This window comes from Coregonus clupeaformis, chromosome 35 (genome assembly GCF_020615455.1).
Source record: "Coregonus clupeaformis isolate EN_2021a chromosome 35, ASM2061545v1, whole genome shotgun sequence".
In the NCBI taxonomy this organism is placed as follows: Eukaryota; Metazoa; Chordata; class Actinopteri; order Salmoniformes; family Salmonidae; genus Coregonus; species Coregonus clupeaformis.
Genome location: NC_059226.1, coordinates 4,927,213 through 4,953,574, shown reverse-complemented (window position 1 = coordinate 4,953,574; position 26,362 = coordinate 4,927,213). Strand labels below are relative to the sequence as shown.

Genomic DNA, 26,362 nt, shown 5'->3' with positions numbered 1-26,362 from the left:
GTCGATGTGCCCTTGATTAAGGCACTTAACCATAATTGCTCCTGTAAGTCGTTCTGGATACGAGCATCTGCTAAATGACTAAAATGTAGTAGGCCAATACAGAGTGATACAAATGTGTGCTTCAGTAAGGTTGGCTTCTTACCATTCATTGCAGTGGTTATCAAATGTACCGCAGAAATGTAAAGTAAATCACAGAGAATAGATGTTGTGGTGGCATCTGCAGAGAAGTACTTGGGTCAAGGTGTTGAATGAAAGTCCCATCCTCGTAGGATCAGTTATGGTCAAAGTAGTGGGATGGGGTGGTGTTTGCTTTAGTATTTTTTTTAAACGAAATAGTGGTATATACAGTGAGGGAAAAAAGTATTTGATCCCCTGCTGATTTTGTTTTCAGTATCACAAATATGCAAAAGTTGAGAAAATTAGAATGGGGGCAAATACTTTTTCATAGCACTGTATATATATATATATATATATATATATATATATATATATATATATATATATATATATATAGTGAGGGAAAAAAGTATTTGATCCCCTGCTGATTTTGTATGTTTGCCCACTGACAAAGACATGATCAGTATATAATTTTAATGGTAGGTTTATTTGAACAGTGAGAGACAGAATAACAACAAAAAATTCCAGAAAAACGCATGTCAAAAATGTTATGAATTGATTTGCATTTTAATGAGGGAAATAAGTATTTGACCCCTCTGCAAAACATGATTTAGTACTTGGTGGCAAAACCCTTGTTGGCAATCACAGAGGTCAGACGTTTCTTGTAGTTGGCCACCAGGTTTGCACACATCTCAGGAGGGATTTTGTCCCACTCCTCTTTGCAGATCTTCTCCAAGTCATTAAGGTTTCGAGGCTGACATTTGGCAACTCGAACCTTCAGCTCCCTCCACAGATTTTCTATGGGATTAAGGTCTGGAGACTGGCTAGGTCACTCCAGGACCTTAATGTGCTTCTTCTTGAGCCACTCCTTTGTTGCCTTGGCCGTGTGTTTTGGGTCATTGTCATGCTTGAATACCCATCCACGACCCATTTTCAATGCCCTGGCAGAGGGAAGGAGTTTCTCACCCAAGATTTGACGGTACATGCCCCCGTCCATCGTCCCTTTGATGCGGTGAAGTTGTCCTGTCTCCTTAGCAGAAAAACACCCCCAAAGCATAATGTTTCCACCTCCATGTTTGACGGTGGGGATGGTGTTCTTGGGGTCATAGGCAGCATTCCTCCTCCTCCAAACACGGTGAGTTGAGTTGATGCCAAAGAGCTCGATTTTGGTCTCATCTGACCACAACACTTTCACCCAGTTCTCCTCTGAATCATTCAGATGTTCATTGGCAAACCTCAGACGGGCCAGTATATGTGCTTTCTTGAGCAGGGGCACCTTCAGTCCTTCACGGCGCAGTGTGTTACCAATTGTTTTCTTGGTGATTATGGTCCCAGCTGCCTTGAGATCATTGACAAGATCCTCCCGTGTAGTTCTGGGCTGATTCCTCACCGTTCTCATGATCATTGCAACTCCACGAGTGTTATGTGAATTATTTAACAAACTATTTTAGTGTCTCTGTGCGTCTCCCAAAAGGTTGTAAGTCTTTTGGGATTTAAGTAACGGCCAGAGTCCCGGTCTGCATAGTCAGAGATATTTATTCATTGAGAATTCTGCCATCACAATTTCAGAGTCCATCTTTTATACTCATACGTCATACAAAAAGAAATCCCTCCCCTCTGTAGGTGGGCTGTAGTTTTCCACTCTAAAACTGCTCTACTGACCTTCAGTTCACACACACACACACATATACACACATGCATACACACATACATACACACACACACACACACATATCCTACTCCCTGCTTTACTCAGTTATTGCCGTTCTCACAATATTCTGCACCATGTTTTCATAACAGTTTCTCCCCTCCCTAAATTGGGAGGCCGCTTTATCTTAGTTTCTCAGTTGTCTTTGTTGTCTGGCCTAACTCTTACTCACATTGCTAAATAGTGGCTCAATGCCATAGCCTTTACTGGTCCTACACTCACACATTTCTAACACATTATACACAGTTTCAGGGTGTAATAATTAGTCATTAATAATTAATCTATCAACGAGGTGAGATCTTGCATGGAGCCCCAGGCCGAGGGAGATTGACAGTTATTTTGTGTTTCTTCCATTTGCGAATAATCACACCAACTGTTGTCACCTTCTCACCAAGCTGCTTGGCGATGGTCTTGTAGCCCATTCCAGCCTTGTGTAGGTCTACAATCTTGTCCCTGACATCCTTGGAGAGCTCTTTGGTCTTGGCCATGGTGGAGAGATTGCTTCTGTGGACAGGTGTATTTTATACAGGTAACAAGCTGAGATTAGGAGCACTCCCTTTAAGAGTGTGCTCCTAATCTCAGCTCGTTACCTGTATAAAAGACACCTGGGAGCCAGAAATCTTTCAGATTGAGAGGGGGTCAAATACTTATTTCCCTCATTAAAATGCAAATCAATGTATAAAATATTTGACATGCGTTTTTCTGGATTTTTGTTGTTGTTATTCTGTCTCTCACTGTTCAAATAAACCTACCATTAAAATTATAGACTGATCATTTCTTTGTCAGTGGGCAAACGTACCAAATCAGCAGGGGATCAAATATTTTTTTCCCTCACTGTATGTGTTGGGTTGGTTGGTGGTGCAATGTTTTTTTTTTTTTTGGTATCACAAAATGTAATGGACCACACACTCCTGCACAGTAGGTGGCGGCATGCACAAACGCCATGATAGCAAAGAAGAAGAAGGTTTGTAGGGTAGCCAGCTAGCTAATGTCAACTTTATAAAGTTTAGCTACATAGCTATAGTGTTTGATTGATAAACTGTCTAACTACGTTGTTGTTAAAGATAATGTCAAAATTGCTGCTGACAACTTCGTGATAGTTGACCAATGTATTTGGCTATCAGCTTTACGCCAGCTAACTTTAGCTACTAGCTAGCTCGCTTTTATTCTAACTGATAAGCTAGCTAGCAAAAGCTACTCGCTAACTTAGCTGGCCAAAGATCTCTGACCTGCAAGTTACTCCTCAGGTCTGTCATCTTTCTAGCTAGATATATCTTGCATTTATTTGGTTATTTTACTGTAGAAAGTGTGATGACAACAGGACAATGATCAAAGTATGATGATGAAAACCCGATGAATAACGTTAGCCCTTGCCTTGGTAACTTAGCTAGCTCTTGGTGTTTGAGTGCAACAAGTAGCTAGCTAGCACTACTTGACATCTCTTTTTCAGGCTAGGTAGCTATGCTTGCTAGCTAACTGGCGACCAATATGCCAACACTGGTTTACCATAACCAAATTGTGTTGCCATAGCTAGCTTCTTAGCTTGTCATGAGCTATTCTCACAGCTATTTTAACTAACCACAACAATTGTCTTCAGCCATAGCTATCTAGTAGTGTTTAGTACCTAGTCTGATTAATCAGGTTGTAACGTTAATACACAATTAATTGGTATATACAGCCTGACGCTAATGCCTGCAAAATCGTGTAAATGTTCCTTACAAGCCAGAATTTTGAATTCAATTACATTTTAAATTAATCTACCGGGACAAACTATCCATAGGACTATCCATATTGTTTACCCGACTTTTTAGAGAGCAGGTAGGTTTATGGTTCTGTTCAGCACCGAGGTCAAATTAGTTTTATATTGGATGTTCGGTTTTTATCTTGTCAATATGCCGAGCTACTGAACAAAGCATGTCATGACAATGGAAATGGTAGGCTATTATCTGAATCGGGAGAATAGAAAACAATCAACACCTTTTTTTTGTGTGTGAATTAAAAAAACAAATATTCTGATTTATATCTAAACAAAAATCTGCAATTCCCAAAAAGGTGTGGATTGTTCTCCCCTGATTCAGAACCATTTTCATTGTCATGGCATGCTTTGTTGAATAGAGCAGCTGAAGGACAAACTGCACAGACAACCAGTAGAGTAAGTTTTTAATGTAATTTTATTCAACATTCTGTCTTGTAAGGAAAATGTACACAATTTGCAGGCATTACTTTAAGAATGTATACACCAATTCATTGTGTATTACAGCCTGATTAATCAGACTACTCGCCACCTAGTTACGCAGTTCTCACATCATTAATTGAAGTGAGCTGCCTGCCATCTGCAATGATTTGACAGGCCCCTAGCCTATTAAACTCAACGATTTACGATGGAGTTGGGCGGCGACTAGTGTGGGCGGACTGGATTTAAGCACCCAAAGAATAACACGCAATTACACAGGATAGTTCCAGCTAATCCACACTGCAGGAAACGAACCTACTAACATTTGACTCATCCTGTTGCCTAATCAGCTAACTACATCCAAGTATAGTCTTACAGGGGTAGTATAGACTTGTCAAAGATGCACTGTGTGACTTCAGAAGTTGTAACACATTTTGATCTTAAAACAGCAGCTGCCATGGCCTCTTCGGGGTTTCGGGGTGACGTTTCCCAGGTGCGCGGCGGCCGTGACTCCATCTTCTCTGAGGCCATCAACCAGAAGATGCGTGTCCCCGACCGCCTGAGAGTGGGGCCAGGCATGGGACAGAGATGGGAAGAGGAGCGGCAGGGGTGTGCGGAGTGTCCCGCATCCTACAGCATGCACATCCCAGACAGGCTGTCTCTCACAGGTGGGTGCATGGCTGGTCTGGAGGTAGGCCTATTGATAAAGACAAAACATTTATATAGCTTAAGTTAGAAGTAGAGTTGGGATAGAACAGAGACGGGTCAGAAGAAAAACTATTTTAGCCACTTAACAATGCTGGTCCTAAAAGCTCTGTTGATGTTCTCAGGATTTGAGTCGGAGCAGTAATGGGATCTGTGTGTGTCCCTATGATATCTCAGTGTTCTGATATCTTTGTGACTTACTAATAGATGCCCCGGACATGAGCCCCCGTCCACTGTTCACGTCATCCAAGCAAGGCTCAGCCCTCCCCCTGGGGCCTGCATGGGAGGCACAGCAGCACAGTGCCTGGGACAGAGAAAGAGAACCCTACATGAGGGAACCAGTGCAGGTATGTGAGACTGTAGACTGGACCTTTTCTTTGGGAATGAGTTGTCTCACAATAATTGGATAAGTGTAGTGTCACTGATACATACACTACCGGTCAAAAGTTTTAGAACACCTACTCATTCAAGGTATTTTTTTTTTTTTTTTAGTCATTTAGCAGACGCTCTTATCCAGAGCGACTTACAGTTATTGAGTGCATACATTTTCATACTGGCCCCCCGTGGGAAACGAACCCACAACCCTGGCGTTGCAAGCGCCATGCTCTACCAACTGAGCTACAGGGGACTTTATTTCTACTATTTTCTACATTGTAGAATAATTGTGAAGACATCAAACTATGAAATAACACATAACGAATAATGTAGTAACCAAAAAAGTGTTAAACAAATCAAAATATATTTTATATTTGAGATTCTTCAAATAGCCTCCCTTTGCCTTGACAGCTTTGCGCACTCTTGGCATTCTCTCAACCAGCTTCACCTGGAATGCTTTTCCAACAGTCTTGGAAGGAGTTCCCACATATGCTGAGCACTTGTTGGCTGCATTTCCTTCACTCTGCGGTCCGACTCATCCCAAACCATCTCAATTTGGTTGAGGTCGGGGGATTGTGGAGGCCAGGTCATCTGATGCAGCACTTCATCACTCTCCTTCTTGGTAAAATAGCCCTTACACAGCCTGGAGGTGTGTTGGGCCATTGTCCTGTTGAAAAACAAATGATAGTCCTACTAAGCCCAAACCATATAGGATGGCGTATAGCTGCAGAATGCTGTGGTAGCCATGCTGGTTAAGTGTGCCTTGAATTCTAAATAAATCACAGTGTCACCAGCAAAGCACCCCCACACATAACACCACCTCCTCCATGCTTTACGTGGGAAATACACATGCAGAGATCATCCGTTCACCCACACCGCGTCTCACAAAGACACGGCGGTTGGAACCAAACATTTCCAATTTGGACTCCAGACCAAAGGACAACTTTCCACCGGTCTAATGTCCATTGCTCATGTTTCTTGGCCCAAGCAAGTCTCTTCTTCTTAATGGTGACCTTTAGTAGTGGTTTCTTTGCAGCAATTAGACCATGAAGGCCTGATTCCCACAGTCTCCTCTGAACAGTTGATGTTGATATGTCTGTTACTTGAACTCTGTGAAGCATTTATTTGGGCAGCAATTTCTGAGGCTGGTAACTCTAATGAACTTATCCTCTGCAGCAGAGTAAATAGATGCATAAACATAAGTGTAGTTTGTACAATACAGTTAGAGCAGAGCAATTTTGGCATCGAACTTAAACACATTTTGAAATGCAACATTAAAAAAACATTCAACTGAATTAATAAATATTTCAATAAATAAACATACATTTAATCAGAACGTAATCCAACATACGCATAACGCAAACGTTAACATTTGGTTGTCATTTAAAATAAAGCTTTGGTTGTGGTCAACATACTGAAAATGTTGGTATGATGTTACTTAGAACCTTCCTTTTTATTCTTCTGCAGTGACACCATAGTCTGAATATTGATATTGGTCATTCCTATGTTGAGGACGTTACCGTTATTTATCACATTCAACATTTTCCCCCTTTACCCCCCAGTTTGAGCCTTTTTCATTTGGGTTAAAATTCCAGGACAATTCCAGAGCATTATGTATGTTCTTTGGAGATTGTTTAATTGTTAACTCTGGGTCTTCCATTCCTGTGGCGGTCCTCATGAGAGCCAGTTTCATCATAGCACTTGATGGTTTTTGTGACTGCACTTGAAGAAACTTTCAAAGTTCTTGAAATTTTCCGGATTGACTGACCTTCATGTCTTAAAGTAATGATGGACTGTCATTTCTCTTTGCTTATTTGAGCTGTTCTTGCCATAATATGGACTTGGTATTTTACCAAATAGGGCTATCTTCTGTATACCCCCCCTACCTTGTCACAACACAACTGATAGGCTCAAACGCATTAAGAAGGAAATTAATTCCACAAATTAACTTTTAACAAGGCACACCTGTTAATTGAAATGCATTCCAGGTGACTACCCCATGAAGCTGGTTGAGAGAATGCCAAGAGTGTAAAGCTGTCATCAAGGCAAAGGGTGGCTATTTGAAGAATCTCATCTAAAATATATTTTGATTTGTTTAACCCTTTTTTGGTTACTACATGATTCCATATGTTATTTCATAGTTTTGATGTCTTCATTATTATTCTACAATGTAGAAAATAGTAAAAATAAAGAAAAACCCTTGAATGAGTAGGTGTTCTAAAACTTTTGACCGGTAATATATAGTGTCAAGCCATTGCTCTGGGTGTCATTATTTAAAGTGTTCAGAGTCATGCTTAGGGAGAGCATTTGATGAGATGGAGTTATAACAAAATATTCAATCTGCAGGCACCACCTGGATTGAAACATTCCCAGCAGCTTCCATCTTGCCCTACCCTCACCATCTAACTCCGGGATGGCCAACTTTGATGGGGGTGGGGGCCACAAAAAAAATCTGCAATGGCTCGCGGGTCTTCATGCCCACATCTATACCCAAACATGCAGTTAGCCGGGCCTAGCCTTTTGAGGGGCCTAAGCAAAATGTGAAGTTTTAGAGTTCATTTCCTGCAATTCTACACATTTTGCCATAGGGTGGAGAGAAATGTTTGCATTTTTTAAATTTGATCTGACTGAGTGACTAACTAAATCAGTATGGGACCCCCGGTTGGTAATTTGACCAAGATTACAACAAGTTTAGCTGGCAGCAAGACTAACTTACAATCTAAAACATGTTAGCTGACATGGGCTAATTGAGTGACTGACGTAACAAGAGAAAAACTGCTGATGCACAACCACATTTCTAAATTGCACCTTGTGTATTCTATTCTTCTACCCGACTGAGTCCCCCCTCCTCCAAAAGAGATTTAGAAATTGATCCGCAGGCCTACAAAAGGGGGCCGCCAGTGTCCCATCCCTTCCTTATCTAACTCATGTTACTATTTCTCTCTTCTGTAACAGAGTCCACTGCGTAGGTCCTACAGTGACCAGGCTTTTGGCAGGAGCGACCCTGGCACCCCCACCTGCAAACAGACACCGCACACCCCTATCTCGTAAGTACAAGACACATTGGATTAAACACTTCTTAACTCCTTTTAAATGTCCCCATCGCGATCCATCTCTTTCCTTGGACCAGACTGAGTGGCTTACTAGATTTATATTTTAGTCATTTAGCAGACGCTCTTATACAGAGCGACTTAAAGGAGCATTTAGGGTTAAGTGCCTTGCTCAAGGGCACATCGACAGATTTTTCACCTAGTTGGCTCGGGGATTCAAACCAGCGACATTTCGGTTACTGGCCCAACGCTCTTAACCACTAGGCTACCTGCCTCTCGAAGTGCTCCTCTGCCCAGTGAGGGGGTTACATGTCCAACGCTTCCTCAGAAGCAGGGGAAAAAAGCTCCCAAAACATATGGTGCTGAATGTTTTCAGAACACTCTTCACTTTAAAACATTATTTTTGCTGGTTTTCATCACCTTGTGTACGAAACAACTTGGCCATATGTAAGCATAGTAGGATAAATTACTTATCAACATTATTTCAACACAACACTTGCCTGCTTTTCAAACCAGCTTGCCTTTTAAGCCTGGAACATTTTAGAAAGACACAAAGGGAAAGTTGCATTGTCGGCTTGGGACACTAAATTCTATTGACTTTGCGCTGCCTCAGGCCCCTGCAGCGATGTCCTCCTATTCTTCACCTGTGTTTCCAGCAGAGGGAGACAAACATTGGTTCCTCTGATCTCTAGCCTCTCCTTACATGTAGGTTATATTCGAGGCAACGTGGAGACAGTCAAAGTCATTTGAAGTTATTTGGCCTTGTCACTGCTTGGTAAGTGTTGTGCCCCTCTCTTTTTGCCCTCTGTCATTTGTGGTGACCCTACCCACCCCCACTCCTCCTCGTGCCTGTTATAGTTGCGGCGGTGCAGGACGCCCCCCTCAGCGCTCTACTGCAGCTGCAGACACCCTGCCCCTGCCCCTGCCCCTGGGGCTCCCTGCCATCCCACCCAGCCTCCTGTCCCCACAGACTATGCTGCAGGCTGCCAAGGAACTGGGCCAGCAGGCCTCACAGTGCCTCCTGCAGACTCTGTCACTCAGAATTACAGGTTAGGGGATAGCGGCTACTCCTACCTTCTCCGACCTGAGTGACCCCTGCCTACCCACTCCTAAATCTTAACAAATGGCACCTAACCTCCTTCCATTCCTTCCTTGCTTGGGCTTGCATTACTGTCCTTACACTACTAGTTCTCACTTTCTTTACAAAGCTTTTGCTTCGAGAAAGGATTCAGTCTTGACTACAGGATAACTTCCTTTACTCACGACTTATGTTGAAATCATACTATACTGTGAAATGCTTGCTTACGAGCCCTTCCCAACGTTGCAGAGTTAAAAATAAGAAAAATACAAACAGGAACACAGGGAATAAAATACAAGAATTAAGCAATATACAGGGAGTACCAGTACCATATCACTGTGCAGGGGTACAAGGAATTTGAGATAGATATGTACAGTGCATTCGGAAAGTATTCAGACCCTTTGACTTTTTCAAAATGTTGTTACATTACAGCCTTATTCAAAAAATTGATTAAATAGTTTTCTCCCCCTCAATCTACACAAAATACTCCATAATGAGAAAGCAAAAACAGGTTTTTAGAAATTTTTGCAAATGTGTTAAAAATATGTTCGATCGGGTTCAAGTCCGGGCTCCAGCTGGGCCACTCAAGGACATTCAGAGACTTGTCCCAAAGCCACTTCTGCGTTGTCTTGGCTGTGTGCTTAGGGTCTTTGTCCTGTTGGAAGGTCAACCATCGCCCCAGTCAGCTCCTGAGCGCTCTGGAACAGGTTTTCATCAAGGATCTTTATGTACTTTGCTCCGTTCATCTTTCCCTCGATCCTGACTAGTCTCTCAGTCCCTGCCGCTGAAAAACATCCCCACAGCATGATGCTGCCACCACGATGCTTCACCGTAGGGATGGTGCCAGGTTTCCTCCAGACGTGACGCTTGGCCTTTAGGCCAAAGAGTTCAATCTTAGTTTCATCAGACCAGAGAATCCTTTTGGCAAACTCCAAGCGGGCTGTCATGTGCCTTTTACTGAGGAGTGGCTTTCGTCTGGCTACTCTACCATAAAGGCCTGACTGGTGGAGTGCTTCAGAGATGGTTGTCCTTCTGCAAGGTTTTCCCATCTTCACAGAGGAACTCTGGAGCTCTGTCAGTGACCATTGGGTTCTTGGTCACCTCCCTGACCAAGGCCCTTCTCCCCCGATTGCTCAGTTTGGCCAGCTCAAGGAAGAGTCTTGATGGTTCCAAACTTCTCCCATTTTTAAGAATGATGGAGGACACTGTGTTCTTGGGGACCTTCAATGCTGCAGACATTTTTTTCCTCGACACAATCCTGTCTCGGAGCTCTACGGACAATTTCTTCGACCTCATGGCTTGGTTTTTGCTCTAACATGCACTGTCAACTGTGGAACCTTTATATAGACAAGTGTGTGCCTTTCCAAATCATGTCCAATCAATTGAATTTACCACAGGTGGACTCCAAGTTGTAGAAACATCTCAAGGATGATGAATGGAAACAGGATGCACCTGAGCTCAATTTCAAGTCTCATAGCAAAGGGTCTGAATACTTATGTAAATAAGGTATTTCTGTTTTTTATTACAAACCTGTTTTCACTTTGTCAATATGGGGTATTGTGTGTAGATTGATGATGAACAAAATATTTAATCAATTTTAGAATAAGGCTGTAACGTAACAATGTGGAAAAGGTAAAGGGGTCTGAATACTTTCCGAATGCACTGTACATAAAGGCAAGGTAAAGTGACTAGGAATCTGGATAGATAATAATAATTGTAAAAGTGTGTGTGTGTGTGTGTGTACAGTCGTAGTCAAAAGTTTTGAGAATGACAAGTATTGGTCTTCACAAAGTTTGCTGCTTCAGTGTTTTTAGATATTTTTGTCAGATGTTACTATGGTATACTGAAGTATAATTACAAGCATTCCATAAGTGTCAAAGGCTTTTATTGTCAATTACATGAAGTTTATGCAAAGAGTAAATATTTGCAGTGTTGACCCTTCTTTTTCAAGACCTCTGCAATCCGCCCTGGCATGCTGTCAATTAACTTCTGGGCCATATCCTGACTGATGGCAGCCCATTCTTGCATAATCAATGCTTGGAGTTTGTCAGAATTTGTGGGTTTTTGTTTGTCCACCCGCCTCTTGAGGATTGACCACAAGTTCTCAATGGGATTAAGGTCTGGGGAGTTTCCTGGCCATGGACCCAAAATTTCGATGTTTTGTTCCCCGAGCGACTTAGTTATCACCTTTGCCTTATGGCAAGGTGCTCCATCATGCTGGAAAAGGCATTGTTCGTCACCAAACTGTTCTTGGATGGTTGGGAGAAGTTGCTCTCTGAGGATGTGTTGGTACCATTCTTTATTCATGGCTGTGTTCTTAGGCAAAATTGTGAGTGAGCCCACTCCCTTGGCTGAGAAGCAACCCCACACATGAATGGTCTCAGGATGCTTTACTGTTGGCATGACACAGGACTGATGGTAACGCTCACCTTGTCTTCTCCGGATAAGCTTTTTTCTGGATGCCCCAAACAATCAGAAAGGGGATTCATCAGAGAAAATGACTTTACCCCAGTCCTCAGCAGTCCAATCCCTGTACCTTTTGCAGAATATCAGTCTGTCCCTGATGTTTTTCCTGGAGGGAAGTGGCTTCCTCGCTGTCCTTCTTGACACCAGGCCATCCTCCAAAACTCTTCGCCTCACTGTGCGTGCAGATGCACTCACACCTGCCTGCTGCCATTCCTGAGCAAGCTCTGCACTGGTGGTGCCCCGATCCCGCAGCTGAATCAACTTTAGGAGACGGTCCTGGCGCTTACTGGACTTTCTTGGGCGCCCTGAAGCCTTCTTCACAACAATTGAACCTCTCTCCTTGAAGTTCTTGATGTTCCGATAAATGGTTGATTTAGGTGCAATATCCTTGCCTGTGAAGCCTTTTTTGTGCAAAGCAATGATGACGGCACGTGTTTCCTTGCAGGTAGCCATGGTTAACAGAGGAAGAACAATGATTTGAAGCACCACCCTCCTTTTAAAGCTTCCAGTCTGTTATTCTAACTCAATCAGCATGACAGAGTGATCTCCAGCCTTGTCCTCGTCAACACACTCACCTGTGTTAACAAGAGAATCACTGACATGATGTCAGCTGGTCCTTTTGTGGCAGGGCTGAAATGCAGTGGAAATGTGTGTGTGTGTGTGTGTGTGTGTATTTTTATTTATATATATACATACACACACACTACCGTTCAAAAGTTTGAGGTCACTTAGAAATGTCCTTGTTTTCCATGAAAACATATATGAAATGAGCTTCAATAGGAAATATAGCAAAATGAATAGGAAATATAGTCATTGACAAGGTTAGAAATAATGATTTTTAATTGAAATAATAATTGTCCTTCAAACTTTGTTTTAGTCAAAGAATCCTCAATTTGCAGCAATTACAGCCTTGCAGACCTTTGGCATTCTAGTTGTCAATTTGTTGAGGTATTCTGAAGAGATTTCACCCCATGCTTCCTGAAGCACCTCCCACAAGTTGGATTGGCTTGATGGGCACTTCTTACGTACCATACGGTCAAGCTGCTCCCACAACAGCTCAATAGGGTTGAGATCCGGTGACTGTGCTGGCCACTCCATTATTGACAGAATACCAGCTGACTGCTCCCTAAATAGTTATTGCATAGTTTGGAGCTGTGCTTTGGGTCATTGTCCTGTTGTAGGAGGAAATTGGCTCCAATCAAGCACCGTCCACAGGGTATGGCATGGAGTGATAGCCTTTCTTCTTCAAGATCCCTTTTACCCTGTACAAATCTCCCACTTTACCACCACCAAAGCACCCCCAGACCATCACATTGCATCCAGCATCTTTTCATTTGGTCTGCGTCTCACAAATGTTCTTCTTTGTGATCCGAACACCTCAAACTTCAATTTGTCTGTCCATAACACTTTTTTCCAATCTTCCTCTGTCCAGTGTCTGTGTTCTTTTGCCCATCTTAATCTTTTATTTTTATTGGCCAGTCTGAGATATGGCTTTTTCTTTGCAACTCTGCCTAGAAAGTCAGCATCCCGGAGTCGCCTCTTCACTGTTGACGTTGAGACTGGTGTTTTGCAGGTACTATCTAATGAAGCTGCCAGTTGAGGACCTGTGAGGCGTCTGTTTCTCAAACTAGACACTCTAATGTATTTGTCCTCTTGCTCAGTTGTGCACCAGGGCCTCACACTCCTCTTTCTATTCTGGTTAGAGCCAGTTTGCGCTGTTCTGTGAAGGGAGTAGTACACAGGATTGTACGAGATTTTCAGTTTCTTGGCAATTTCTCGCATGGAATAGCCTTCATTTCTCAGAACAGGAATAGACTGACGAGTTTCAGAAGAAAGTTATTTGTTTCTGGCCATTTTGAGCCTGTAATCGAACCCACAATTGCTGATGCTCCAGATACTCAACTAGTCTCAAGAAGGACAGTTTTATTGCTTCTTTAATCAGCACAACAGTTTTCAGCTGTGCTAATAGAATTGCAAAAGGGTTTTCTAATGATCAATTAGCCTTTTAAAATGATAAACATGGATTAGCAAACACAACGTGCCATTGGTACACAGGACTGATGGTTGCTGATAATGGGCCTCTGTACGCCTATGTAGATATTCCATAAAAAATCAGCCGTTTCCAGCTACAATAGCCATTTACAACATTAAGAATGTCTACACTGTATTTCTGATCTATTTTATTTTAATGGACAAAAAAATTGCTTTTCTTTCGAAAACAAGGACATTTCTAAGTGACCCCAAACTTTTGAACGGTAGTGTGTGTGTGTGTGTGTGTGTGTGTATGTATGTGTGTGTGTGTGTGTGTGTGTGTGTGTATGTGTATATATATATATATATAGAGATAGATAGATTACACACACACACACAGTGAGGGGGAAAAAGTATTTGATCCCGTGCTGATTTTGTACGTTTGCCCACTGACAAAGAAATGATCCGTCTATAATTTTAATGGTAGGTTTATTTATTATTTGAACAGTGAGAGACAGAATAACAACAATAAAAAATCCAGAAAAATGCATGTCAAAAATGTTATAAATTGATTTACATTTTAATGAGGGAAATAAGTATTTGACCCCCTCTCAATCAGAAAGATTTCTGGCTCCCGGGTGTCTTTTATACAGGTAACGAGCTGAGATTAGGAGCACACTCTTAAAGGGAGTGCTCCTAATCTCAGTTTGTTACCTGTATAAAAGACACCTGTCCACAGAAGCAATCAATCAATCAGATTCCAAACTCTCCACCATGGCCAAGACCAAAGAGCTCTCCAAGGATGTCAGGGACAAGGTTGTAGACCTACACAAGGCTGGAATGGGCTACAAGACCATCTCCAAGCAGCTTGGTGAGAAGGTGACAACAGTTGGTGCGATTATTCTGTCAATCTCCCTCGGCCTGGGGCTCCATGCAAGATCTCACCTCGTGGAGTTGCAATGATCATGAGAACGGTGAGGAATCAGCTCAGAACTACACGGGAGGATCTTGTCAATGATCTCAAGGCAGCTGGGACCATAGTCACCAAGAAAACAATTGGTAACACACTACGCCGTGAAGGACTGAAATCCTGCAGCGCCCGCAAGGTCCCCCTGCTCAAGAAAGCACATATACAGGGCCATCTGAAGTTTGCCAATGAACATCTGAATGATTCAGAGGAGAACTGGGTGAATGTGTTGTGGTCAGATGAGACCAAAATCGAGCTCTTTGGCATCAACTCAACTCGCCATGTTTGGAGGAGGAGGAATGCTGCCTATGACCCCAAGAACACCATCCCCACCGTCAAACATGGAGTTGGAAACATTATGCTTTGGGGGTGTTTTTCTGCTAAGGAGACAGGACAACTTCACCGCATCAAAGGGACGATGGACGGGGCCATGTACCGTCAAATCTTGGGTGAGAACCTCCTTCCCTCTGCCAGGGCATTGAACATGGGTTGTGGATGGGTATTCAAGCATGACAATGACCCAAAACACACGGCCAAGGCAACGAAGGAGTGGCTCAAGAAGAAGCACATTAAGGTCCTGGAGTGACCTAGCCAGTCTCCAGACCTTAATCCCATAGAAAATCTGTGGAGGGAGCTGAAGGTTCGAGTTGCCAAACGTCAGCCTCGAAACCTTAATGACTTGGAGAAGATCTGCAAAGAGGAGTGGGACAAAATCCCTCCTGAGATGTGTGCAAACCTGGTGGCCAACTACAAGAAACGTCTGACCTCTGTGATTGCCAACAAGGGTTTTGCCACCAAGTACTAAATCATATTTTGCAGAGGGGTCAAATACTTATTTCCCTCATTAAAATGCAAATCAATTGATGACATTTTTGACATGCGTTTTTCTGGATTTTTTGTTATTGTTATTCTGTCTCTCACTGTTCAAATAAACCTACCATTAAAATGATAGACTGATCATGTAGAGTTTGGTTTTCGCCAGGCATTACTGGAACCATGTCGTCCAAAAAGTTATACTTTTGAATCATCTGTCCATAGAACGTTCTTCCAAGAGTCTTGATGATCATCCAGGTGCTTTTTGGCAAACCTGAGTCAACCTTTTGGACGAGATGGGTCCCATTATGCCTGGCGAAAACCAAACGCTGCATTCCACAGTAAGAACATCATACGAAAGGTCAAGCATGGTGGTGTGATGGTTTGGGGATGCTTTGCTGCCTCAGGACCTGGACGACTTGCCTTAATAGAAGGAACCATGAATTCTGCTCTGTATCAGAGAATTCTACAGGAGAATGTCAGACCATCCGTCTGTAAGCTGAAGCGCAGCTGGGTCATGCAGCAAGACAATGATCCAAAACACACAATCAAGTCTACATGAAAATTGCTAAAAAGCAACAAATTGGAAGTTTTGGAATGGCCTAGTCAAAGTCCAGACCTAATCCCAATTGAGATGTTGTGGCAGGACTTGAAACGAGCAGTTCATGCTTGAAAACCCACACGTCACTGAGTTAAAGCAGTTCTGCATGGAAGAGTGGGCCAAAATTCCTCCACAGCGACGTGAGACTGATCAACAACTACAAGAAGCATTTGGTTGGAGTCATTGCAGCTAAAGGTGGCACAACCAGTTATTGAGTGTAAGGGGGCAATTACTTTTTCACACAGGGGAATTGGGTGTTGCATAACTTTGTTTATGAAATAAATATGTAATTGTTGTGTTATTTGTTCACTTATGTTCCCTTTATCTAATATTAGGTTTTGGTTGAAGATCTGATAACATTCAGTATCACAAATATGCAAAAGTAGAGAAAATTAGAAAGGGGGCAAATACTTTTTCACAGCACTATATATATATATATTAGTACCAGTCAAAAGTTTGGACACCTACTCATTCCAGTTTTTTTGTAATATTTTCTACATTGTAGAATAATAGTGAAGATATCAAAACTATGAAATAATCATGTAGTAACACAAGTGTTAAACAAATCAAAATATATTTAAGATTCTTCAAAGTAGCCACCCTTTGCCTTGACAGCTTTGCACACTCTTGGCATTCTCTCAACCAGCTTCATGAGGTAGTCACCTGGAATGCATTTCAATTAGCAGATGTGCCTTGTTAATTTGTGGAATTTCTTTCCTTTTTTAATGCGTTTGAGCCAATCAGTTGTTGTTGATAAGGTAGGGGTGGTATACAGAAGATAGCCCTATTTTTGGTAAATGACCAAGTCCATATTACAGCAAGAACAGCTCAAATAACCAAAGAGAAACGACAGTCCATTACTTTAAGACTTGAAGGTCAGTCAATCCGCAAAATGTCAAGAACTTTGCGACTTCATTTGAAGAAACTTTCAAAAACCATCAAGCGCTATGATGAAACTGGCTCTCATGAGGAACGGAAGACCCAGAGTTACCTCTGCTGCGGCGGATAAGTTCATTAGAGTTAACTGCACCTCAGAAATTGCAGCCCAAATAAATGCTTCACAGAGTTCAAGTGACAGACACATCTCAACATCAGCTGTTCATCGGAGACTGTGTGAATCAGGCCTTCATGGTCGAATTGCTGCAAAGAAACCACTACTAAAGGACACCAATAATAAGAAGAGACTTGCTTGGGACAAGAAACATGATCAATGGACATTAGACCGGTGGAAATCTGTCCTTTTGATCTGATGAGTCCAAATTTGAGATTTTTGGTTCCCACCGCCGTGTCTTTGTGAGACGCAGAGTAGGTGAACGGATGATCTCTGCATGTGTGGTTCCCACCGTGAAGGATGGAGGAGGAAGTGTGGGGGTGCTTTGCTGGTGACACTGTCAGTGATTTATTTAGAATTCAAGGCACTCTTAACCAGCATGGCTACCACAGCATTCTGCAGCGATACGCCATCCCATCTGGTTTGCGCTTAGTGGGGCTATCATTTGTTTTTCAACAGGACAATGACCCAAAACACACCTCCAGGCTGTGTAAGGGCTATTTGACCAAGAAGGAGAGTGATGGAGTGCTGCATCGAGATTACCTGGCCTCCACAATCATCCGACCTCAACCCAATTGAGATGGTTTGGGATGAGTTGGACCGCAGAGTGAAGGAATAGCAGCCAACAAGTGCTCAGCATATGTGGGAACTCCTTCAAAACTGTTGGAAAAGCATTCCTCATGAAGCTGGTTGAGAGAATGCCAAGAGTGTGCAAAGCTGTAATCAAGGCAAAAGGTGGCTACTTTGAAGAATCTAATATCTAAAATATATTTTGATTTTAACACTTTTCTGGTTACTACATGATTCCATATGTGTTATTTCATAGTTTTGATGTCTTCACTATTATTCTACACTGTAGAAAATAATAAAAATAAAGAAAAACCCTTGAATGAGTAGGTGTCAACTTTTGACTGGTACTGTATATTAGTGCTGGCCCATGTTGACAATGCTTCCCACAGTTGTCCAGTTGGCTGGATGTTCTTTGGGTGGTGGACCATTCTTGATACACATGGGGGAAAAAACTGCAGCGTTGCAGTTCTTGACACAAACCGGTGCGCCTGGCACCTACTACCATACCCTGTTCAAAGGCACTTAAACATTTTTGTCTTGCCCTTTCACCCTCTGAATGGCACACATACACAATCCATGTCTCAATTGTCTCAAGGCTTAACAATCCTTCTTTAACCTGTCTCCTCCCCTTCATCTACACTGATTTGAAGTGGATTTAACAAGTGACATCAATACGGGATCATAGCTTTCACCTGGTCAGTCTATGTCATGGAAAGAGCAGGTGTCCTTAATGTTCTGTACACTCAGTGTATATAGTCTTGTGAGTGTATGTATAGAGACCGTGCAAGATGGGGTCAATGCAGATAGTCCGGGTGACAATTTAGCAGTCTTATGGCTTGGGGGTAGAAGCTGTCTGAGAGCTGATGCTCCGGTACTGCTTGTTGGACGGTAGCAGAGTGAACAGTCTATGGCATGGGTGGCTGAAGTCTTTGGCAATTATTCGGACCTTCCTCTTACACCGCCTGATATAGAGGTCCTGGAAGGCAGGGAGCTCTGCCCCAGTGATGTACAGGGCCGTCTGCACCACCCTCTGTAGCTCTTTGCGGTTGAGGGCGGTGCATTTGCCATACCAAGCGGTGATGCAGCCAGTCAAGGTGCTCTCGAAGGTGCAGCTGTAGCACTTGTTGAGGATCCAAGGGCCCATGCCAAATCTTTTCAGCCACCTGAGGGGGAAGAGACGCTGTCGTGCCCACTTCATTAATGTGCGGGTGTGTGTGGACCATGTTAAGTCCTTAGTGATGAACTGTCCCGTCCCTCTGCACTCTAAACTCTGCTTGCCGCTTCTCCCTGCTTTGCTCTTGCTTTGGGTAGAAGTTGCCAGTAGGCACAGATCTTGGATCAGCCCACCCAACCCTAATCCTAACCTTAGCCTTTACAGGCAACAATGGAAAACGGATCTTAGATCTGCATCCATGGGGCAACTTCATCTTATTACTGCTTTGTGCTGTCTTTTGTTGCACACTTCTGGTTGTTTTTCCTCTTGTGGATCCTTCCCTGTTATTCTTCTATCTGCCTTGTGTTGAAGGACCCTTTTGCAGACTGTGGTCTCTCTCCCTGGTTTAAAGGTTCAGCTATACTGAACACCCAACTACTGCTGTGGTTGAGGCGCCCCCTGCGTATGTCGAACCAGCCAGGAAAAGGTGATAAGTTCTGGCACACCATTAGCATTTCCTATTATTGGGCTTGTTTCAGGGTACGAAAAAAATAAAACATTTCTGAAGCCTAAAGCATTTGTGTGGGTGTGTGCACGCACCATTTACCTTTACACCTGTGTGTGTGGTTGGCAGTGCCATGCAGGACTCGTGGATGAGCCCAGATGATGAGGGAAGTGCAGCTGTGGAGTTCATCGTACTCAGGAGACAGGTAAGCAGGCTATTAAATCCTATCGCGGGTGAAAAGAGACAATGATGAGCTACTGTCGCCTACCATTGAACGTCTGACTGATATGTTATGATACCAACGCCTTACTAACGTCTGCTTGATACCTGCATCTAAAAACTAGTCTACATTATAGGATAATGCTAAATCAATATAATATAAATTGACGAGGAAAGTTAAGGGGACGATATAGAGACAGCTGTGATATAGGGCTATATGAAGATGAAATTGACAACCATTTGAAAATAGAAACACATGCACGCAAACTGTCCATAGCCTATCAGCCGTTGATCAATTTTAATGAAGCAGTGGGTGGTTATGTTGACACTAGGCCTACATTTTTATTTGTGTGTAAATGTATTTATCTAAATCTGTGCAACCACATTGATAAGGGTAGCCTAAACTTTGGCGGATATTTCACTGTTCTTTGTCATTCACGCATCTCGACTGGCAACTTGCCTATCTCTCCCTCTCTCTAGCTCTTAAATGAGTAGACATTGAACAGCTGTGTGTGTGTGTGTGTGTGTCTGTCATATATATATACACTGCTCAAAAAAATAAAGGGAACACTAAAATAACACATCCTAGATCTGAATGAATGAAATAATCTTATTAAATACTTTTTTCTTTACATAGTTGAATGTGCTGACAACAAAATCACACAAAAATTATCTTTGGAAATCAAATTTATCAACCCATGGAGGTCTGGATTTGGAGTCACCCTAAAAATTTAAGTGGAAAACCACACTACAGGCTGATCCAACTTTGATGTAATGTCCTTCAAACAAGTCAAAATGAGGCTCAGTAGTGTGTGTGGCCTCCACGTGCCTGTATGACCTCCCTACAACGCCTGGGCATGCTCCTGATTAGGTGGCGGATGGTCTCCTGAGGGATCTCCTCCCAGACCTGGACTAAAGCATCCGCCAACTCCTGGACAGTCTGTGGTGCAACGTGGCGTTGGTGGATGAAGCGAGACATGATGTCCCAGATGTGCTCAATTGTATTCAGGTCTGGGGAACGGGCGGGCCAGTCCATAGCATCAATGCCTTCCTCTTGCAGGAACTGCTGACACACTCCAGCCACATGAGGTCTAGCATTGTCTTGCATTAGGAGGAACCCAGGGCCAACCGCACCAGCATATGGTCTCACAAGGGGTCTGAGGATCTCATCTCGGTACCTAATGGCAGTCAGGCTACCTCTGGCGAGCACATGGAGGGCTGTGCGGCCCCCCAAAGAAATGCCACCCCACACCATGACCGACCCACCGCCAAACCGGTCATGCTGGAGGATGTTGCATGCAGCAGAACATTCTCCACGGCATCTCCAGACTCTGTCACGTCTGTCACGTGCTCAGTGTGAACCTGCTTTCATCTGTGAAGAGCACAGGGCGCCAGTGGCGAATTTGCCAATCTTGGTGTTCTCTGGCAAATGCCAAATGTCCTGCACGGTGTTGGGCTGTAAGCACAACCCCCACCTGTGGACGTCGGGCCCTCATACCACCCTCATGGAGTCTGTTTCTGACCGTTTGAGCAGACACATGCACATTTGTGGCCTGCTGGAGGTCATTTTGCAGGGCTCTGGCAGTGCTCCTCCTTGCACAAAGGCGGAGGTAGCGGTCCTGCTGCTGGGTTGTTGCCCTCCTACGGCCTCCTCCACATCTCCTGATGTACTGGCCTGTCTCCTGGTAGCGCCTCCATGCTCTGGACACTACGCTGACAGACACAGCAAACCTTCTTGCCACAGCTCGCATTGATGTGCCATCCTGGATGAGCTGCACTACCTGAGCCACTTGTGTGGGTTGTAGACTCCGTCTCATGCTACCACTAGAGTGAAAGCACCGCCAGCATTCAAAAAGTGACCAAAACATCAGCCAGGAAGCATAGGAACTGAGAAGTGGTCTGTGGTCACCACATGCAAAACCAGTCCTTTATTGGGGGTGTCTTGCTAATTGCCTATAATTTCCACCTGTTGTCTATTCCATTTGCACAACAGCATGTGAAATTTATTGTCAATCAGTGTTGCTTCCTACGTGGACAGTTTGATTTCACAGAAGTGTGATTGACTTGGAGTTACATTGTGTTGTTTAAATGTTCCCTTTATTTTTTTGAGCAGTGTGTATATGTGTATATATATATATATATATATATATATATACTGAACAAAAATATAAACTCAACAATTTAAAAGATTTGACTGAGTTACAGTTCATATAAGGAAATCAGTCAACTGAAATAAATTCATTAGGCCCTAATCTATGGCTTTCCCATGACTGGGAATACAGTTATGCATCTGTTGGTCACATAAAAAGGTAGCGGGTGGATCAGAAAACCAGTCAGTATCTGGTGTGACCACCATTTGTCTCATGCAGCATGACGCATCTCCTTTGCATAGAGTTGATCAGGCAGTTGATTGTGGCCTGTGGAATGTTGTCCCACTCCTCTTCAATGGCTGTGCAAAGTTGCTGGATAATGGCGGGAACTGGAACATGCTGTTGTACACGTCGATCCAGATCATCCCAAACATGCTCAATGGGTGACATGTCTGGTGAGTATGCAGGCCATGGAAGAACTGGGACATTTTCAGCTTACAAAGAATTGTGTGCAGATCCTTGCGACATGGGGCTGTGCATTATCATGCTGAAACATGAGGTAATGGCGGCAGATGAATGGCACAACAATGGGCCTCAGGATCGCCATACACGTGGCCTGCAGTTGTGACGCCGGTTGGACGTACTGCCAAATTCTCTAAAATTACATTGGCGGCGGCTTATGGTAGAGAAATTACCATTTAATTATCTGGCAAAAGCTCTGGTGGACATTCCTGCAGTCAGCATGTCAATTGCTCGCTCCCTCAAACGTTGAGACATCTGTGGCATTGTGTTCTGTGACACAACTGCACATTTTAGTGGCCTTTTATTGTCCCCAGCACAAGGTGCACCTGTGTAATGATCATGCTGTTTAATCATCTTATTGATATGCCACACCTGTCAGGTGGATTATCTTGGCAAATGAGAAATGCTCACTAACAGGGATGTAAACAAATTTGTTCACAGAATTTTAGAGAAATAAGCTTTTTGTGCATATGGAACATTTCTGGGATCTTTTATTTCAGCTCATGAAATATGGGACCAGCACTTTACATGTTGCGTTTATATTTTTGTTCGGTGTAGTTTGAAACTTATTTCGAGCAATTTAAAAAGCATTGATCGATCCTCTTGCTTGCTGAATTGCTATAAAATAGGTTACAGTGTTGGCAATGAACTGGTGGGGAAGTTTGAAGGGCGAGAGTGACATGTAGCTCTAGTGTGATGTAATCACATTGGCTAAATGTAATACATTGCTGCACTGATGCATTGTAAATAAAATAAAACGGGCAGAGAAATTAATTAATTTATTCTTTCACACCACAAACCTGTCAGTGGCAGGCTACCCTGTATTTTATGTCATATTAAAAAGATTCTGCTAATGTATACAGTCATAAAATGTAGTAGGCTAGAAATTGCATCAAATATGTTTATATAGGCCTATATTAATTAATGACAGTATCTTATTTTTTTTTTACATTTTACATTTTAGTCATTTAGCAGACGCTCTTATCCAGAGCGACTTACAGGAGCAATTAGGGTTAAGTGCCTTGCTCAAGGGCACATTTACGTCATTTAGCAGACGCTCTTATCCAGAGCGACTCACCAATTGGTGCGTTCACCCTATAGCCAGTGGGATAACCACTTTACAATTTTGGGGGGGGGTAGAAGGATTACTTTATCCTATCCCAGGTATTCCTTAAAGAGGTGGGGTTTCAAATGCCTCCGGAAGGTGGTGAGTGACTCCGCTGTCCTGGCGTCGTGAGGGAGCTTGTTCCACCATTGGGGTGCCAGAGCAGCGAACAGTTTTGACTGGGCTGAGCGGGAACTATGCTTCCGCAGAGGAAGGGGAGCCAGCAGGCCAGAGGTGGATGAACGCAATGCCCTCGTTTGGGTGTAGGGACTGATCAGAGCCCGAAGGTACAGAGGTGCCGTTCCCCTCACTGCTCCATAGGCAAGCACCATGGTCTTGTAGCGGATGCGAGCTTCAACTGGAAGCCAGTGGAGTGTGCGGAGGAGGGGGGTGACGTGAGAGAACTTGGGAAGGTTGAACACCAGACGGGCTGCGGCATTCTGGATGAGTTGTAGGGGTTTAATGGCACAGGCAGGGAGGCCAGCCAACAGCGAGTTGCAGTAGTCCAGACGCTGTTGTTATGGCGCTAGTAAGACATTAGGGGACTTGGTGAGAGACATCAGTAGCGTCTTTAGGCTTAATTTAGGCCTGTATCGCTCGCGATAAACCCCTTTACTGTTAGTGCGGCCTTACGCTTTGGTTCCGTCTATGCCGTCATGATAGTGTAGCCTGTGTACAACCAGTAGATGGAGCCAGAAACCATAACTTCAATATTTTCTTCTGGCCGTTGTTGAGTCACTAATGTTGCTTGTGTTATGGATACTTGTATGTTGCATTTCTGTAAGTTGTCCTTTCTTCTCATGCTCAGAAATCGAGGCCATCTTTACACTATGGCAAATGTGTAAAAACCAAAATAATCGGTCACTTACAGTATAACAGATCAGCGCCTTTCTCTCTCGTGTCTAGGTGGTGAAGATGAGTCGTCGTCTGGCGGGTCTGGAGAGGCAGAACGCTGAACGCAGACAGACTGAGCTGGTGCTCTTCTCCCTGTTCCTTTCTGCCTGCCTGCTCAACGGATGGCTCTGGATACGCAGATAACAGACACGCGTCACTCAAACAGCCCACTCATCTGCACTACAACCCTTGGTCCGCTCCAACCAGCTACTTTGCTCAGCTCTGCATTCCACATCCACTCAGCTGGGTAGTTTGTCAGTGCATTTATTCATACACACGTTGGTGTTAGATTCTGAGCACGTATAGATCGAAATGGCCCATCTCCTTTCTTTCAAGGCCAGGGGAGGAGGAAAGGAAGCAATTTGGACCACTTAAGTAGGGCCTTGACTATGAGGATAAAATGAAGGTGTTGAGAGTTAGATGTGGACAAATATGGACTAAGTTTATTGTGAAGGTGGATGCCGGCATATTTCAACATTATCAGGGATTGATCCATGTCATGTTTGCATAAAGGATTGGCCATCTCTGTGACTTGAACAGCTAATGCTTACCACGGCTGGAGGTGGTGATAGGAAATGATAGTGTTACTGCTGAGGCTCTTCTATATTCTTGTTGCTAAGTTGGATAATCAGATTCACGTCATAGGTCTGTCAAAACACAGCTTATGTAAACTTTTAACATTTCAATCTAGTTGGTAACCACTGGTGGTGGAATGCCATGGGTCAGTTGGTAACTGGTCCAAAGTGTCTAGTATACTATTATGGTGTGATTTACTTGGAACTCTTCAGACTTAAAGAAGCCTAAATTGTAATCCGTTTCAGACAGTACATAGGTAATAAGGTCCTTCCGTAAGGCCTAATTTAATCAAGACTTTAGTAAGACTTGTGTGTCTGCGTTTGAATGCCTGCAATATGAAGTGCTTTGAAGTTGGCTGCCTCAATTTATCCTATGAAATGATATACAGTCGTATGTCATGTTTTTCTCAGAAGTCAAACGACATTAACCATGAATGTAAATTTAACACTAATTTATTACATGGGGTTTCTTGTTCTTTTTCCATTTTTGAAGTTGTACTGGGTTTTCTTGTGTATTTAATAAATTAGATTTGATATGTTGAGTGAGGTTTGATTGTGTTTTATCCGTTGGGTCTTTCACCTGCTTGAACCTTAGGTCTGGGGGCATATTCATTACGTCGATTCTGTTGCAAAAAGTTTCTTAAACAGAACAAAACCGGGAGGGACCTGAATTTGTCCAATATAAACTTGGAAAACATTTCCCAATTAAAACGTTTTCCGTTTGGACTAAACAGGCATAGCCTAACACCAATGGTTTGACATTTGAGTCATTATTTCTAAACATCGATTGAGCCTACACTTTCTAGCGCCGTTTTGAACTTCTAACACAGTAGGGATAAGGGAGTGGTTTGTGACACGAGCAACCGCACACCTATGTCCGCTCATACCGCAGTTCCACCTCCAAAACATATGGGGTGTATTCATTATGCAGATTCTGTTGCAAAACGTTTGGCTGCATGGGATTGGTGTGGTTTTGTTGCATCCAATGGCAGTGTCCGCGATAGGCAACAAGCTGCTTGTGGATTTGACAGCTCTAATGCAGTTCCACCTCTGACCCCACCAAGACACTGCTATGTGTATGTCAATCTGATTTTAATCTAGCCCTTAGATATCGAAGAGGTCAATTAGTATAGTTCCACTGCATTTTTTTCATTGTTCCCCTCTAATCAGGGACTGATTTAGACCCGGGACACCAGGTGGGTGCAATTATCAGCTAGAACAGAAAACCAGCAGGGTGGTCGGAGGCTCCGTATGTAGGGTGTGACACACAAGCAAATATATTGATAAGTCCCCTTGTCCTAGAGAGATTTACAGGGTTATCAAAACGTCACGCCAGGGTAAACCTACACGAAACACAGCCCTAATTTTAAGTGTTTCTAAAATCCCCTATGGGAAAAATGAATGGTGGAAAAACTTGGATTGGAACCATTTCCCTGTTTGACCGCTAGGTTTCATGGGTATTATGACTCATTCTGTGGTGGTCTAGACCAAAAAAATAAAGAAAAATGTGTAGTGTACATTCCAATAGAGCATAATGCATGTATATTTATTTAACAAAAATGTAATACTAAACCAAGTAAACTCACTATCTGAAACATTTGGAAAGTCATTATTTGGAACATTGTCAGGAGTACATAAATTACACCCCAAAAAA

At 43.2% G+C, this 26,362-nt stretch overlaps 1 protein-coding gene across 7 annotated transcripts; it reads left to right on the top strand.

Annotated features, from left to right (window-relative positions):
- Positions 1 to 2,764: 2,764 nt before the first annotated feature.
- LOC121550569 (mitochondrial fission factor homolog B) lies at positions 2,765 to 25,250 on the top strand. Of its 7 annotated transcripts, none has more exons than XM_041862887.1 (8): positions 2,765 to 3,072; positions 4,451 to 4,666; positions 4,911 to 5,050; positions 8,034 to 8,125; positions 8,838 to 8,903; positions 19,211 to 19,285; positions 19,433 to 19,508; positions 24,146 to 25,250. In XM_041862887.1, the coding sequence occupies exons 2-8, from the start codon at positions 4,456 to 4,458 to the stop codon at positions 24,275 to 24,277; spliced, it is 792 nt and encodes a 263-aa protein (XP_041718821.1). In that variant the 5' UTR covers positions 2,765 to 3,072; positions 4,451 to 4,455; the 3' UTR covers positions 24,278 to 25,250. The 7 variants fall into 7 exon arrangements, 6 of the variants coding, with proteins under 6 accessions (XP_041718821.1, XP_041718820.1, XP_041718822.1 ...); XM_041862886.1 differs by having other exon boundaries at positions 4,448 to 4,666; XM_041862888.1 differs by having other exon boundaries at positions 2,766 to 2,789; positions 4,448 to 4,666.
- Positions 25,251 to 26,362: the final 1,112 nt, after the last annotated feature.